At 41.3% G+C, this 15,497-nt stretch overlaps 1 protein-coding gene across 11 annotated transcripts in view; it reads right to left on the bottom strand.

The window, feature by feature from the left end:
• Nucleotides 1-15,497, bottom strand: part of NEDD4L (NEDD4 like E3 ubiquitin protein ligase) — a 363,163-nt gene that overhangs the window by 76,387 nt on the left and 271,279 nt on the right. For 9 of the 11 annotated variants that reach the window (XM_077816704.1, XM_077816707.1, XM_077816708.1 and 6 more), the window contains 3 exons: nucleotides 15,296-15,462; nucleotides 4,962-5,094; nucleotides 4,530-4,706 (listed from right to left, as the gene is read on the bottom strand). In XM_077816704.1, coding sequence (XP_077672830.1) covers nucleotides 4,530-4,706; nucleotides 4,962-5,094; nucleotides 15,296-15,462 — 477 coding nt within the window. The remainder of the gene's footprint in view (nucleotides 1-4,529; nucleotides 4,707-4,961; nucleotides 5,095-15,295; nucleotides 15,463-15,497) is intronic. The other 2 variants (XM_077816706.1, XM_077816709.1) reach the window with 1 other exon arrangement.

The raw sequence follows: 15,497 nt of genomic DNA, 5'->3' as shown, positions 1-15,497 counted from the left end.
TTAGAAGTCCTCCATCCCACATGATTTCTGAACCACAAACGAAAGGAAGCCTCAAGAATGCAATATGTAGCATGTCCAGCTCTTATGCTGCGGGAAAACTGTCTCTTACCTATATTTTTTGAGGATAAAATCTGAGTTGACTAGACAGAGACTCAGATGGATTACCCAGCTTTCCAGGTGAATACGAAGATTATGGACTTCTTAAAAAAACCTATTTTGACAATCATAGCAATTAAATGTCTCTTCACGTTATGCTAGACACTGCTTCTCATTACTGCAAAGGGAACTAAGGCTTTGAGAAAAATACCCAATATCATAAGACATGATTAAGGTCCTACGTAATTTGCAATATTGAGGAAATTGCAGCTCCTGCAACATTAGACTTCCGCCGCAATTTTGATTTTAATTAGCTTACTTTGGACCCTATTTTCACACACAATTTTGCATACATATTGAGTTTGCAACACACACTCGTTTCCCTATTAGTACAGTAGAACTCCATTTATCAGAGCTGATGGCAGCTAGGGCTTGGGCTGTCAGCCCCGCACATTAATGATTGTAATATAGTTGCAGCAAAATGTTTGATATCGAAAAAATTAGCAGGCATAACATAATATTTGAGTGTTTATATTGTTACAGCAAATTTTTCTTAATCAAATAGGACTTCTCTGGCTTTTCCAAATAACCACGATCAATAAAAGGTCCATTATTACTTTCCCATGATTTTCCGTGTCTTGCCCACAACTCAGACAAAATTATTTGATAACCATCCCGCAACTGAAGTAGGGTCTTACTCATGATAGAACTGAGAGAATTATCAACACTAAGCGTGACACAAAGTAATACTGGTAAATGACTGAATTGCATTTCCTGGCCCCAGTCACAAAGACAGAGGTCAGGATTACAAAAAACTGCACCATATGGAGACCTAACAGTTCTAGACACAGCTTACTTAGAGAATTACCCTTTGCATGCATGGACCTCAACACATCACTACAGTGCAGCAGTGAGAGTGAGGGTCCAAAGGCTGCACATCCCCATCCCCTTTTTATTTAAAAGGGGTCTCATTTTAGAACTAGTGTGAGGGGGGAAGGGACTAGTTTATTGATGAGCCCCAAATAATCACCCTGCTAGATCTTTAAAAATACCAGTGCTGGTCCCACTCAATTTTTCACACTGAAATGTAAGCCTGAACAGGTGGCTTTTCCTTTCTACTTCAAAGCACAGGCTACTTCCATAGAAATTGGCTTTATAAACAAACTGACTCAAAATGAACACAAATTACGACCCTAAGCCTTCTAAGATTTGGCAGCAACTAAGGTTCCTTCTCAAAGACTGTTCTTCCCAGATCCCCTCTCTCTGTGCAGACAGCCACTCCAATCTCCTTTATACCTAGGGTAGGGTTAAAGGTTCACCTGCAACAATGGACCAGGGCTCAGCAACACCTGTCAGGCTCAACACCTGCTAACAAGGCAGGTTCTCAGGATAACACTGCCTCCATGTCCACTGCATGCATCCGATGAAGTGAGCTGTAGCTCACGAAAGCTTATGCTCAAATAAGTTGTTAGTCTCTAAGGTGCCACAAGTCCTCCTTTTCTTTTTGCGGATACAGACTAACATGGCTGCTATTCTGAAACATGTTAAAAAACACATTCACTTTATAATATCTTCATATAGTGTACTAGCTTCACATACTAGCATCTGGACTTTAGATTCAAGGCATTAGGCCTAGTGTCACTGATTTTTCTATTACTCATGAGAATTCCATAAGATGGAAAGAAAATCAATCAGCTTCAAAACAGCCTCTCACTTTGAACCATATTCTCTCCTTCTAGCATCAGCAATGCTCCTTCTTAATTGAATTGTTGCAAGTTAGAAGCCTATTAATTTAGCTGACAAGCACTGTTTGTGTGTCAGCTTCTTTTTGGATACCTTATTGCACTGCTTTTCTATATCGTCTGAATGAGATTGCAGGTTCTGTGCGTAGAAATAGATCTTGGGTATTTTTAGACTGTTTATTTGCACAATTCATATCTCAGACATTCTATGCAGAGGACAACTGGCAAACAATATATGAATAATGGGATAACTGTGAACTACAGATATACAAACTATCTGGCCTGTTTAAAGAATGATTCAGACTGACACTCCCAGGTGCTTCGGGAATACAAATAAACAACAACATAAAGTAAAAAGAACAGGAGTACTTGTGGCACCTTAGAGACTAACAAATTTAGACAGAATGGGCCATCTTAATTATCAAAGAAAAAGTTTTTTTCTCCTGCTGATAATAGCTCATCTTAATTAATTAGCCTCTCACAGTTTGTATGGCAACTTCCACCGTGTGTGTGTGTGTGTGTGTGTGTGTGTGTGTGTGTGTGTGTGTGTGTGCGTGCGTGCGTGCGTGCGTGCGTGCGTGCGTGCGTGCGTGCGTGCGTGCTCTTACTATATGTTCCACTCTACGCATCCGATGAAGTGGGCTGTAGCCCAGGAAGGCTTATGCTCTAATAAATTTGTTAGTCTCTAAGGTGCCACAAGTACTCCTGTTCTTTTTGCGAATACAGACTAACACGGCTGCTACTCTGAAACCTAACATAAAGTAAGTTAATAAGGTGAGTCTCAGAACCTTCAGTCTTTCCCCAAAAGATTCAAACTTGTTAGATCAAAAATTGTATTAAGAGTACACACAAAGTGAAAATCAGTTTTTAAAAAAGAAAATCTCATTTTGCTGCCACATACACTATGTGTGGGACAAAAATTATTATTGATGTATCTTATTTTAGACAATTTTTTCAGCCAAAGCTATTGGTTACATGTGGCTAGTCTCCTGTCCCCAGCATCGCTATGAAATTAGTGGGTATCCACAAAGGCACCAGGCTCTACCATGTAAGTTCTGGTTGCAGGATTGGGGCTACAGAGTCTGCTAAACTAGCCAGCAGCTGACATTCAAATCATCAGATCTATTCAAATAGGCTCTGAGTAGAATTTACATCTACTTAATTTTGTAAAGTAATACTTAACCAGAACATATCTCAATTTAGGCTTCTTATCTCCTGAACTGCAATAAGATGTCCTATGAGACAACAATATATTCAGTTTCCTATGTTGGATTCAGTATTTACCATTGTTTATTTTATCAGACACGAAACATTCCCACACTTGCAATCATATTACTCGTCCTCCATGATATCATCCATTTGCCTTAATTATAAGATATTTCAAATACAGATTGTAACTTTTCATCTTACTAAGGAGGGTAAATGTATACAAATCTAACAAAACCCTGAAATTTCCTATTTTACCACAGCTAAATAGCTCCAACTGCATCTTGTTTAAGCCTTTTAATATTTGATTCAGTTCAAATAGTGAGGTCTTTGCCAAGTTCCAATTTCAGAGAATAGCCCTTGTTTTAAAATATATTACAAACATACACGGAAGCAATATCTTTTGTTTGTAAAATGTCCATCACTGTAACAGTGCTATAAAGCGAAGATCATTTCCACTAGTAGGATTTCAAAAAATGTTCATCTCAGTGAAACAAATTACAAAATCCATAATAAGTCATAGAACCATAGAAAATTAGAGTTGGAAGAGACCTCATCTAGTCCAACCCCCTGCTCACAGCAGAACAAACACCAACTAAATCATCCCAGCCAGGGCTTTGTCCTGTAATAAAGTGTAAAATTTAAAGTGTAAAAGTGTAATATTTTAATAAAAAATGACTTAAAATTCAATGAAAATAGAAGAAGTCTTCCTTCATGTGAGTGACTTGGTAAATCTGTTCAAGTAACATTAGTATTGTTTATTATTTTTAGTACTACGTTGAGTGGTGACATTCTGACCATATCCAGCTGTACAACCAAATTCAAAGAGACACTTCAGTTGAAATTTAGCATCTGCTAAAACCTAAGATCAAGAGATGAGTTTCTATGTTTGCTTTTAAAATTTTAATACACACACCCACTCAAAACCACCACACTCTGAAATCCAAATAAACATTCCACAGTGGTGTGCAATTCATCTCAATATTGTGATATTTTGCCAGTACTTGACAACCAGACACCAAAACTGACAAGTCTATTTCTAACTGAACTGGAAAAAGCGAACAGTAAAAAGTAAATAGGATTTTTTAAATATTCTGTTTTAATAATCAAAACATGATATTTACAAAAACCCCATACTATAAGCCAGATTTTTTTTAAAGACACTGGAAATATTCTGGCTCCAATGAAGTCAATGGCAAAACTTCCATTAACTTCAGTGGAAGCAGGATTTTATCCACGATCTTTCACTGTTTAGAAGATACATGCATATTTAATAATAATTCTTGCTCTTGTTCAACCTCAAATATCAATTTATGGGACAAGATTGAAGTTATTAAAACGAGAATCCCAACTCTCAAGTGTAAAATAATACTTGATTCATAATACCTTCCAACTACTACCTAACAGATGGATGATTCAGACCATATCAGACTTAACAGTAACTAAGGTTAGTTCAGTAATATATATGGTGAGCACAATGCTTACAATCAAAGAACCAAATTGTTCCCCATTGAAATCAGGAGTGACCTGAAGTCTTCTGTTCAGTTCGTCAGACAGCTCCTGAGGACTGGTCCGAGAGACTGGAGAAGCTGGGGGTGGTGGCAATGACAGGCTTAAGGAATCTCCACTTATACTCGCTTCCTCTGAAATGGTTTCCCAGGGCTGACAAAAGAAAAAAGATTATGGCAAGTTAGACATGTGAATTTGCACGGCTTTGGAAAAAGCACCTCATTCAGTTTCATTCCACCTAATTATCACCAGAATTTGGCTCAGGCAGCTATCTCAAAAATTGTGTATTAACTAACTTATAATTAAAAGGAATCTGTTTGGAGGGATTTAACTTCGTTATAGGGACTCTTGTAACACTATAGAACAATTTCTTATTGTTGAGGAAATGATTTCAAGACCTGTACATACTTCAGATGCCTCTCCACTCTCCGAAGGCTCAGGCTCCAAATCCTCACTAATGTGTCTCCGAGAACGAAACCGTCTATGGGCTGCCTCTTGGTTTATCTGTCTGATGTTGTTGTCCGAATCAGATGCAACATCACTGGACATTGTGGAAACGAGCAAGGATAGAGGGGAGAACAGGAAAACTATTAATGCTAAATTAATGCATTGTAATTCAAGATGTTCTGTCCATCTACAAGTAATGAAAAAGATCAACCCTTAGCCCAAAGCAAATAAAATCTGAAGTCAATCACAAGATTTCTGTTTAAGTTAAAAAAAACAGAACAGATTTTAGTACTCATTGCAGCTACTCTGACAACATTAGATACTGAAATCCTTTATATATAAAACAGGTAGAGCAGCCCACACTTCAATACACTACCCCACCATTGTGCGTGCTCGTGATCAACCAACTAGTCCTGCCCATGCTCTGGCACCAGTTCAACACCAAGCACCCACCCCTAGGGACTCTGGCCAGCCTCCAAAAGACAATCCTAGAGTTCTTCTGGCTGGCACAGTACTAGGTCTCTGCAGGTGTCCTGAGCTTCCTCCTGGAGAGGTGGACAGGGCCTGGTCTATACCTGCAGCCAGGTACATGCCATCTGCCTTCAGCCCTGCAGAGATTCTTTTATGGTGCAGGTCGTCTGGCATAGAACATGCTAGTGCACACCTTCCTCCGCCACCTCTCAGGGCTCCAATACAACTGGTAGCTCTTTTATCTCCACCCATGAGTGTTGGATCATATTAAAGTAGTTCTGAATTAAAATCACAAATGAGTTTGATTCCCCTAGTTAAAATTCCAGGGTATTACTAATTAAGAGGTCTCTTGGTTTTTGGTACTGTTCTCTCCCTCTATGTGTGAAACTTGCAAGCTGCTAATTGTGTTAGTACATTCTAAGACAGAGTCTGTTCTCAAAGCAATTCACACAGAGAGAGACTCAAAGCAATACTCTAACAACAGAAACAGCACCCAGAGACTCCTCCCCCTTTTGTTGTATTAACAATTGTGATTAAAATAGAGATAGAGGATGTATGTGGATGGATGCTTGGTGTGGATAACTGAATGATCAGGGAAGTGCCAGCCTAAGAATCCAGTGTCCATCGGCTGAAGAAGGCGTCAAGTGGAAATAACCACAGGACCCCCGGAGGGCAGACTGGAATCCACCCAACAGCCTCAAGAATGGGAGAACCAAAGAACAAGATAACATCTAGCAGCATGGAGCCGTCAGGAATGTGCTATCTGCTGATTGATTCAGCAACAGCATGATGAAGCAATTCCCATAGACTGGCATAGGAAGAAATTCCTATAAAACTGGACTCTAGAAAGTGAGAACTTTGGGGTCTGATTCTGCAAACCAACTTCCAGGAGCATCAGATGTGCATCTGACGAGGCCCTGCTCCCTCCTCACGTCCAGGCCACCTGGCCAGTGGCTTGGCATGAGCAACTCTAAGGCTGGAAACTATGATAACAACCTTGGAGAACCTGTGTGTGTGTGCATGAATGAATGTGTGAATAAATATGAGATTGAATGGAATGTTATAGCTATAACTAACTGCTTACTATGATTCTGTATTCACAATAAATGTATTTTGCCTTTTCCCCTTTAATAAGATCCTGCTGGTTTTTAATTTATTGGTATAACATAAGCTGTTTATCTTATTACCACGACCTCCCCAGCATCTGGAAGCTGGTTTCAGCAACCAGATCTACAGGGCCATCAGAATCAGAGACCTCCTGGACTATGATTGCAGGGACTGCAATGATTGCAGGGACCCTGTGGCGCTCGGCCAGTGCATGGGGCTGCTCACCCTGTATATTACCCATCATTTTGAATCCATTTTAAGCACTTGGGGGAGAGGAAGGTGATCAGGAACAGTCAACATAGATTCACCAAGGGCAAGTCACGCCTGACCAACCTGATTGCCTTCTATGACGAGATAACTGGCTCTCTAGATACGGGGAAAGCAGTGGATGTGATATATCTTGACTTTAGCAAAGCTTTTGATATGGTCTCCAACAGTATTCTTCCCAGCAAGTTAAAAAAGTATGGATTGGATAAATGGACTATAAGGTGGATAGAAAGCTGGCTAGATTTTTGGGCTCAATGGGTAGTGATCAACGGCTCGATATCTGGTTGGCAGCTGGTATCAAGCGGAGTGCCACATCACTTTTGTTCAACATCTTTGTTAATGATCTGGATGATGGGATTAATTGCACCCTCAGCAAGTTCTCAGATGACACTATGCTGGGGGGAGAGGTAGATACCCTGGAGGGTAGAGATAAGGTCCACAGTGACCTAGACAAATTGGAGGATTGGGCCAAAAGAAATCTGATGAGGTTCAACAAGGACAAGTGCAGAGTCCTGCACTTAGGAAGGAAGAATCCCATGCACCGCTACAGGCTGGGGACTGACTGGCTAAGCAGCATTCTGCAGAAAGGACCTGGGGATTACAGTGGACGAGAAGCTGGATATGAGTCAGCAGTGTGCCCTTGTTGCCAAGAAGGCCAACAGCATTTGGGCTGTATTAGTAGGAGCATTGCCAGCAGATCGAGGGATGTGATTATTCTCCTCTATTCGGCAATGGTGAGGCCACACCTGGAGTATTGCATCCAGTTTTGGTTCCCCCAGTACGGAAGGGATGTGGACAAACTGGAGAGAGTCCAGCGGAGGGCAACAAAAATTATTAGGGGGCTGGGGCACATGACTTACAAAGAGAGGCAGAAGAGAAGAGTGAGGGGGGATTTGATAGCAGCCTTCAAGTACCTGAATGGGTAGTGATCAACGGGTAGTGATCAATGGCTCCATGTCTAGTTGGCAGCCGGTGTCAAGTGGAGTGCCCCAAGGGTCGGTCCTGGGGCCGGTTTTGTTCAATATCTTCATAAATGATCTGGAGGATGGTGTGGATTGCACTCTCAGCAAATTTGCGGATGATACTAAACTGGGAGGAGTGGTAGATACGCTGGAGGGGAGGAATAGGATACAGAAGGACCTAGACAAATTGGAGGATTGGGCCAAAAGAAATCTGATGAGGTTCAATAAGGATAAGTGCAGGGTCCTGCACTTAGGATGGAAGAATCCAATGCACCGCTACAGACTAGGGACCGAATGGCTAGGCAGCAGTTCTGCGGAAAAGGACCTAGGGGTGACAGTGGACGAGAAGCTGGATATGAGTCAGCAGTGTGCCCTTGTTGCCAAGAAGGCCAATGGCATTTTGGGATGTATAAGTAGGGGCATAGCGATCAGATCGAGGGACGTGATCGTTCCCCTCTATTCGACATTGGTGAGGCCTCATCTGGAGTACTGTGTCCAGTTTTGGGCCCCACACTACAAGAAGGATGTGGATAAATTGGAGAGAGTCCAGCGAAGGGCAACAAAAATGATTAGGGGTCTAGAACACATGACTTATGAGGAGAGGTTGAGGGAGCTGGGATTGTTTAGCCTGCAGAAGAGAAGAATGAGGGGGGATTTGATAGCTGCTTTCAACTACCTGAAAGGGGGTTCCAAAGAGGATGGCTCTAGACTGTTCTCAATGGTAGCAGATGACAGAACGAGGAGTAATGGTCTCAAGTTGCAGTGGGGGAGGTTTAGATTGGATATTAGGAAAAACTTTTTCACTAAGAGGGTGGTGAAACACTGGAATGCGTTACCTAGGGAGGTGGTAGAATCTCCTTCCTTAGAGGTTTTTAAGGTCAGGCTTGACAAAGCCCTGGCTGGGATGATTTAACTGGGAATTGGTCCTGCTTCGAGCAGGGGGTTGGACTAGATGACCTTCAGGGGTCCCTTCCAACCCTGATATTCTATGATTCTATGATTCTATGAATGGGGGTTCCAAAGAGGATGGAGCTAGGCTGTTATCAGTGGTGATAGACGACAAAACAAGAAGTAATGGTCTCAAGTTGCAGTGAGGGAGGTCTAGGTTGGATATTAGGAAACGCTATTTCACTAGGAGGGCGGTGAAGCACTGGAATGGGTTACCTAAGGAGGTGGTGGAAATCTCCATCCTTAAAAACCTCTAAGACCAGGTCTGACAAAGCCCTGGCTGGGATGATTTAGTTGGCGTTGGTCCTGCTTTGAGCAGGGGATTGGACTACATGACCTCCTGAGGTCTCTTCCAATCCTAATATTCTATGGTTCTACCAGGTGCTGCAGGAGACGAGGACAGCCTCGACCACCCACTTCCGTTGTTTATAACAAGCGGGTCCTGCGGGTCAGTGTTCCCTGCCCACCCCTCACTCCTGGCCTTCTGGGATTTTTAATCACCCTCTGCCCCAGGCATCCCCAGCACACAACCTGAGCAGGCTCAAGGCCATCTAGCCAGTCCGTCTCCGAACTGTGTGCCTCCCATCCACTTCTTTGACTTTGTGTCCTGTCCCAACACCAAGGGGTGGGACCTGCTACCACTTACTGGCGGGCCAGTCTGAACTCCACTCTGATTCCATGGGCTGCTGGGAATATTAGCAGGCAGCTCCTCTATGGAGCCATGAGCGTACATCAGGTACAGTTCAGAGAATCCTGACACCTGTTCTTTTTGCAGCAAAAGCGAGACCTTGGTGAACATCTACATAGAGTATGCCAGGCTGCAGCCCCTCTTCTGGCTCCTCCAGAACCTCTTATAGCGGTTTTGGCTGCGCTTTTTCCTGCACTTCCTTATTCAGGGACACCCCACTGGTGGCCCCACAAAGCCTCCTGGTGTGCTCTGCAACTGCAGGGCCTATTTCCAGTCTCTTATCTGGTCAAGTCTCTGGGAAGAATTCCCTGGGTGGTGTCCACTGACTCCTTAGAGGATCAGAGGTGCTGTCTGGGGTTCTCTGCTCAGCATCCCTTTCTGGTTCCTTGATTTTTAATTTTTGACCTCACTCTTGTTCCTGTTTTGTTCATTTGTAGATCCAAGAATTCTTTTGTAGTCTGGGTTCAATGGTTCTGCCCCACCGGTTGAGGGGATGGGCCTTTAGCTCTAAGCACACCTGTCCCATTACCTCCAGTAGGTACCCCACGACTGGACATCATTTCCTGAGGAACCATCACAAGAGCTAAGATGCTACTTCCATCTCTATGCTTAAGTCAATCCTAGTTCTCTCTGATGAGGCTGCCAACAAAGGATGGTATTTATTATTCAGAGATTTTTTGATATGGAAGCCTCTTGAGAAAGAACTGGCCTTGGACCACCAACTCATTTCACATAGATAGAGGACTGAATATGTTATTTCAGGAAGTTCAGGGAGCCACAATCAATACTTTGGGTTAGATTTCTTGATTTGCTCTGCCCCCTTTGCACAAAGTAGAAATTAAGTAATTTAATCACATTGTGCTCCAGCAATTTCTCCCCACCCCCAACATGCTCCCTGCACCAGGGACTGTGGAGAGGGGGACAAAGGAAACATATTTTGGCTCTGTTCCTGCTAGAGATTCCCTCATGGGGAATCATCAATGGGAAATGCAAAGTGGTTGGGAGTGAAAGCCACATATAATTCCCCTTTTGGGGATCCCCCTGGCACAAGGGAATCCCAAGCAGGCACAGGCTCACAACAGCCAGTTCCTACACCTCTCTCCCCTTCAGGCCTGATGCATGGAGCATGTTGGAAGTAATGGGGAATTGCACTTATGTGCCCACAAGGGCGGGGGCAGATACCAGCGAAAGGAGGACATTCAGGCCTAAGAATAGTAAACTACACTTTACTGAAGGAAGAACTTACGCTCCAATTTGCGCGGAGAGCCCCTAGGATGTGCGGAGTGGCTGCAGGGGACTCTGGCCGTTCGGGACAGCTGACCAGGCAGGACTGTGCCGGAGGGTGGGGGTGGGGAGTCCTCTGCAGCACTATATTCTCTGCTCTTATCTCGGGGTTATATGGGGTCACAGCTGGTTACATTCTTATATGTATGATTTATTTTATTACATAAACTAACTTGTTTGCAGGCAAAAATATCCTGAGCTATGCTACAATATCTTTTGACAGGGTCTGTCGGACAAAGTTCATTGAAACTGCCTGCATCCTCCGCTTACATCCAGTCACGTATTCAGTCCACCACTTAGCTCCTCGCCAATCTTCTGCAACCTTGCCCCTACAACGTATGACCCTTGAAGCTTGAAATTGTAGCCTTCAAAGGCGATCGTGTTAAGAAAAAAAATTTCCTCATAACCATCACTTTCAACAGATATAATATACAGCCTCAAGGGGCACAAGTGATTCTCAGGCCACATGCCACAAACCCAGACCCTAGAACTCTCATCACCACATTTCCTCATTACCTGAGTAGGCTATATTTGAAATATGACTTGCAAGTGAGATGATACACAGCCTACTAGCACTCACATGAGCCACCAGGTTTTCTACTTCTGTTTCATAGATTCAAGGCCAGAAGGGACCACTATAAAGCACAGCTTCCAGAAAGGCTTCCAGTCTTGATATGAAGCTATCAAGAGATGAAGAATCTACCACTTCTCTTGGTAGTTTGTTGCACTGATTAATCACCCATTATAAAAATCTGTGCCTAAATTTCCAATTTAAATTGGTCTTCCTTTCACTACCAGCCCTTCATTCTTATTATTTGCCTTTCTCCTCTAGATTAAAAAGCACTCTAGGACCCAATATTTTCTCCCCATGCAGGCCCTTATATGCTGCAGTCAGTCAATCAATCTTTTTGATAAGCTAAACAAATTGGGCTCTAACTCTCTCACTCTCAGGCATTTTCTCCAGCCCTCCAATCCTTTTTATGGCTCTTTTCTGTACTCTCTCCATTCTGCAGTGTCCTTTTTAAAACATGAACACCAGAACTGGGCACCAGAACTCATCAATGAAGTATACAAAGGTAGAAGTAGGGAGGTGGTTTTAATTCCCCTATATATACATCCCAGGATCACATTAGCCCTATTTGCCATAGCATTACACAGAGAGCTTCTGATCAGTTGTTTGTCCACTACGACCACTAAATCCTTTTCAGAGTCACTGCTTTCCAGGATCCAGCCCCCACGCAACTGTGTAGGAACGGTCTGCATTCCTTGCTTCTACATGTATGACTTTGCATCTGGCTGTATTAAAACACATTTTGTTTGAACAGGCCCAGCTTACCAAATTGCTCTGTATGACTGCTCTGCCCTTGTCATTATTTACCACTCTGCCAACCTGTGTGTCATGCGCAAATTTTATCAGCAGTGATTTTACATTTACTTCAAGATCATTTATGAAAATATTGGATAGCATCAGGTCTAGTACTGAGCCCTATGGAACACCATTAGAAACATCCCCATTTGATGAGGATGATTCCCCACTGACAACTATTTTTTGAGATCTGTCAGTTAGCCAGTTCTTAATCCATTTAACATATTCTTTACTGATATTGTATTGTGCTATTTTTTTTATCAGGTTTTTGTGCAGTACTAAGTCAAATGCCTTACAAAATCTCAATATATTACATCTACCCCATTATCTTTATCAACCAAACTTGTACTCAGAAAATGAAATCATGTTTGTTTGACAAGTCCACAGTGATAAGACAACTGAGTACAATCCCATCATTCAGGAATTCCAAACTCCATTATATCAGTTGGTTTTAAAAGTGATGTAAAACATACAGAATAAAAAGGCACAACATCATGTTAATTATTACAACTGTTATTGTTAATATATATACATTCTAATTAGAAGTCACTGTCTGCACAAAAATATTAGTATCCAAATCTCTAACTAAGAGGAAACCTAGAATAAACAGTAGGGTTTTAAGAAATGTAGACAACACAGATTTACATAATTATGATAATAAATATAAATTAATATTCACAAGATGTTACTGTAATAATTATCCCAATGTGGAAGAAGAGCAGTTACATGTCAAACAGGGAAATAAATCTAAGTGTTTGACGTCAGGAGAGATCTTACCTTACTCAATTATGCATGGCCTACCGTATTTTGTAATAATAAGAAATATAGAATTAAGAACATGGAAGGACCTCTGCCATCAGTAGAAGATTACATAAATTACACATCTTGGTGTATATTAGAATCTCTTAGCAAAGTGAAATAGTTTTAGCTTCATTTAAACTCAATAGGTATGCTGTAGATTTCGCTTTCCTCTTTTATAATTCCTGTTATAAGCACATTCTTAACAAATAAATAATCTAACTAGTCTGCATAGACCTCCCAATAACCTGCAATATGTCCCTAATAGCATTATTGGTCAATTTGTGTTAACTATTATACGGGTATGATGTAGTTAGAATACTGTACTGCTGTTCACACTTTCTCCACAATACATCTATGTACCTAATATGCAAGCTTTTTATATACACACATGAAAGTACAAATAACTTATCTATAATGGCACAAAGCTAATATGGGTATCTTGACACCTAGACCACACATGAATAAAACCGAAGAGCTCTTAAACCCTCGTAAGGAGATATGTCTCTTTGTTTAGGGCATTTTCCAATAACCATATAGCTCCTCATACCTTTTGTGACCTCTCTGTTCCCCCAATATTTAATGCAACTACCAAATCATTTACAGATATTCATATGTGAGGTTCAAGAAGAGCTGACAGGACATTAAAAACACTGACAGCTTCTTACCATAAGTCCCCTTGCCTTCAAATGTTGTAACACCATTAAGAAAAATCTATAATTTACTATCAGAATTAATCAACAGCTATTAATAAATGCACCAGCACTGAAGCCAGTGTCTCTAAGCTTCAACTGACATCTATAAATAAGGGGAAAACTGAACATTACAGATATAAGATAATTTGAAAATTCCTACGGATTGGTGACCTACAAGGGCGCTTCCTTACTTCAGGATCTCTACAAATGTGTGTCAGGCGAGATGTCATCCTACTGAGTAAGCTGGGCTTTTGAGGTGACTGCCTGAACTTCAGTTTCAACACAGCCACTGTAAATTATCTAACCAGGCAGGCCAGAGAACACCCCTAAGGCTGGCTGCATTGTTTCCTTCTGGAAATGTCTTGCAGCTCTAGTACGTGTCAGATTTTACCTTTCAATGTGAGCCTACCTTAACTTGTGAATGGGAGTTGCATGAGAAATATCATATGTATACAAATTATAAAGAGGAATGGTGAGCAGAGATCTAGGTTGTATGGTTACTGTGTAAATATAATTAACAAATTACATAAATCTGACCCCCTGTCAGTGAGGCTCAATGAAAGAGGAAGTCAGTCTGCCTTTATAAAAACTGAATTGCGAGAGAAGGGCTAGGTTAAAACAAACAAACAAAAAAAACCAAAAATCCCTCTTCTTGACCAGACATCAAGACGTAAACCAACATCCTGAAGCAGCAAAACTAATTACAACCAATTCTGTTCAGTTAAACTTGTTCATTAATTCTATTTTACAGAGATAACATGTATATGGAGGGCTCAACTAGATTACCCTCTAGTTTGTTAACATAAGTGGTCTAATTTCTACAATCTGCAGCCAGTGGAATTCTGTTTAGGTACAAGGGCCTGATTTAGGTGATCCCAAGGCAGGATAGGGTATGATATTTGTAATAAGCACTTTACCATGTGCCCAATCCTTCTGAATACCCTTAACATCCACTAAAGCCATTTAAGAGTTGAGGGCATTCAGCAACATACAGAAGACACTTAACACCTTGTAGAACCTGTCTCTATGGGTTTGATCCAGCATCCACTGCAGTCACTGGAAAGACATCCGTTGACTTCAGTGCATTCTCTATCAGGTCCTATGTGTTTAAGGAATCCCCTGGCTTCAAACTGGGACTATTATATACAGAAAACTCTCCTTTTTTCCTGTGCCCATGTCCCTGTAGTAATGAACACCTATTCAAGTGTTTAAGATTTTGTATGTGCTTGGAGATTGCCTCATATAAAAAAATTGATTAATTCCAGATTTGTCTAAAATAGTAAAATGGTCTAGATGTGTGTTTCATTAGCTGCAACACAGGTTTTTAAAAAAGAGAATACCACTTTTTAAATGAGTACAATTTAATCTCCAAGTGAAGGACCTCAGCCTTTAATTCTCATCTAACTAGAGTGGTTGGTTTATGAAAAAACAAACAAACAACCCACACACACAGACCAGATTATATTCCCAGATGCTTATCACAATTATCATCAAATATACAGCTAATCTGTTATTGTAAAGAACAACGTATGAACATTTTTAGGTCTTTAGGTCTTTTGTTTTAAGATTAGTTCAGCCTACTGCCTGGGATATCTATTGTGAATTCATAATAATAATAATAATAATAATAATGCTTGTTTGAAAGAATCACCATCCTCACTGATAATCTTGCATGTTCCACCAATTTATTGAACTGCTCTGACACTTACATTAAACTTGGTCGGTGCCACTGAGTTGTCCTGTTGTTATGGTTGACATAGTAAGTACGGCCCAAATTGTCCACTTTTTCTTCCCATCCAGGAGGCAGTGGAGGAGGTGGTAACTCCTCTTGATGATGAGATACAGAGTCATTGGAGTCAACCACCTCCCATGCACGCTTAGGAAGAAAAAATGATAAAATTTAAGTTAAAC

Source organism: Eretmochelys imbricata, chromosome 5 (genome assembly GCF_965152235.1).
Source record: "Eretmochelys imbricata isolate rEreImb1 chromosome 5, rEreImb1.hap1, whole genome shotgun sequence".
Classification (NCBI taxonomy): domain Eukaryota; kingdom Metazoa; phylum Chordata; order Testudines; family Cheloniidae; genus Eretmochelys; species Eretmochelys imbricata.
The sequence above is the reverse complement of the archived record's forward strand: the minus strand, read 5'-3'. Positions and strand labels throughout refer to the sequence as shown.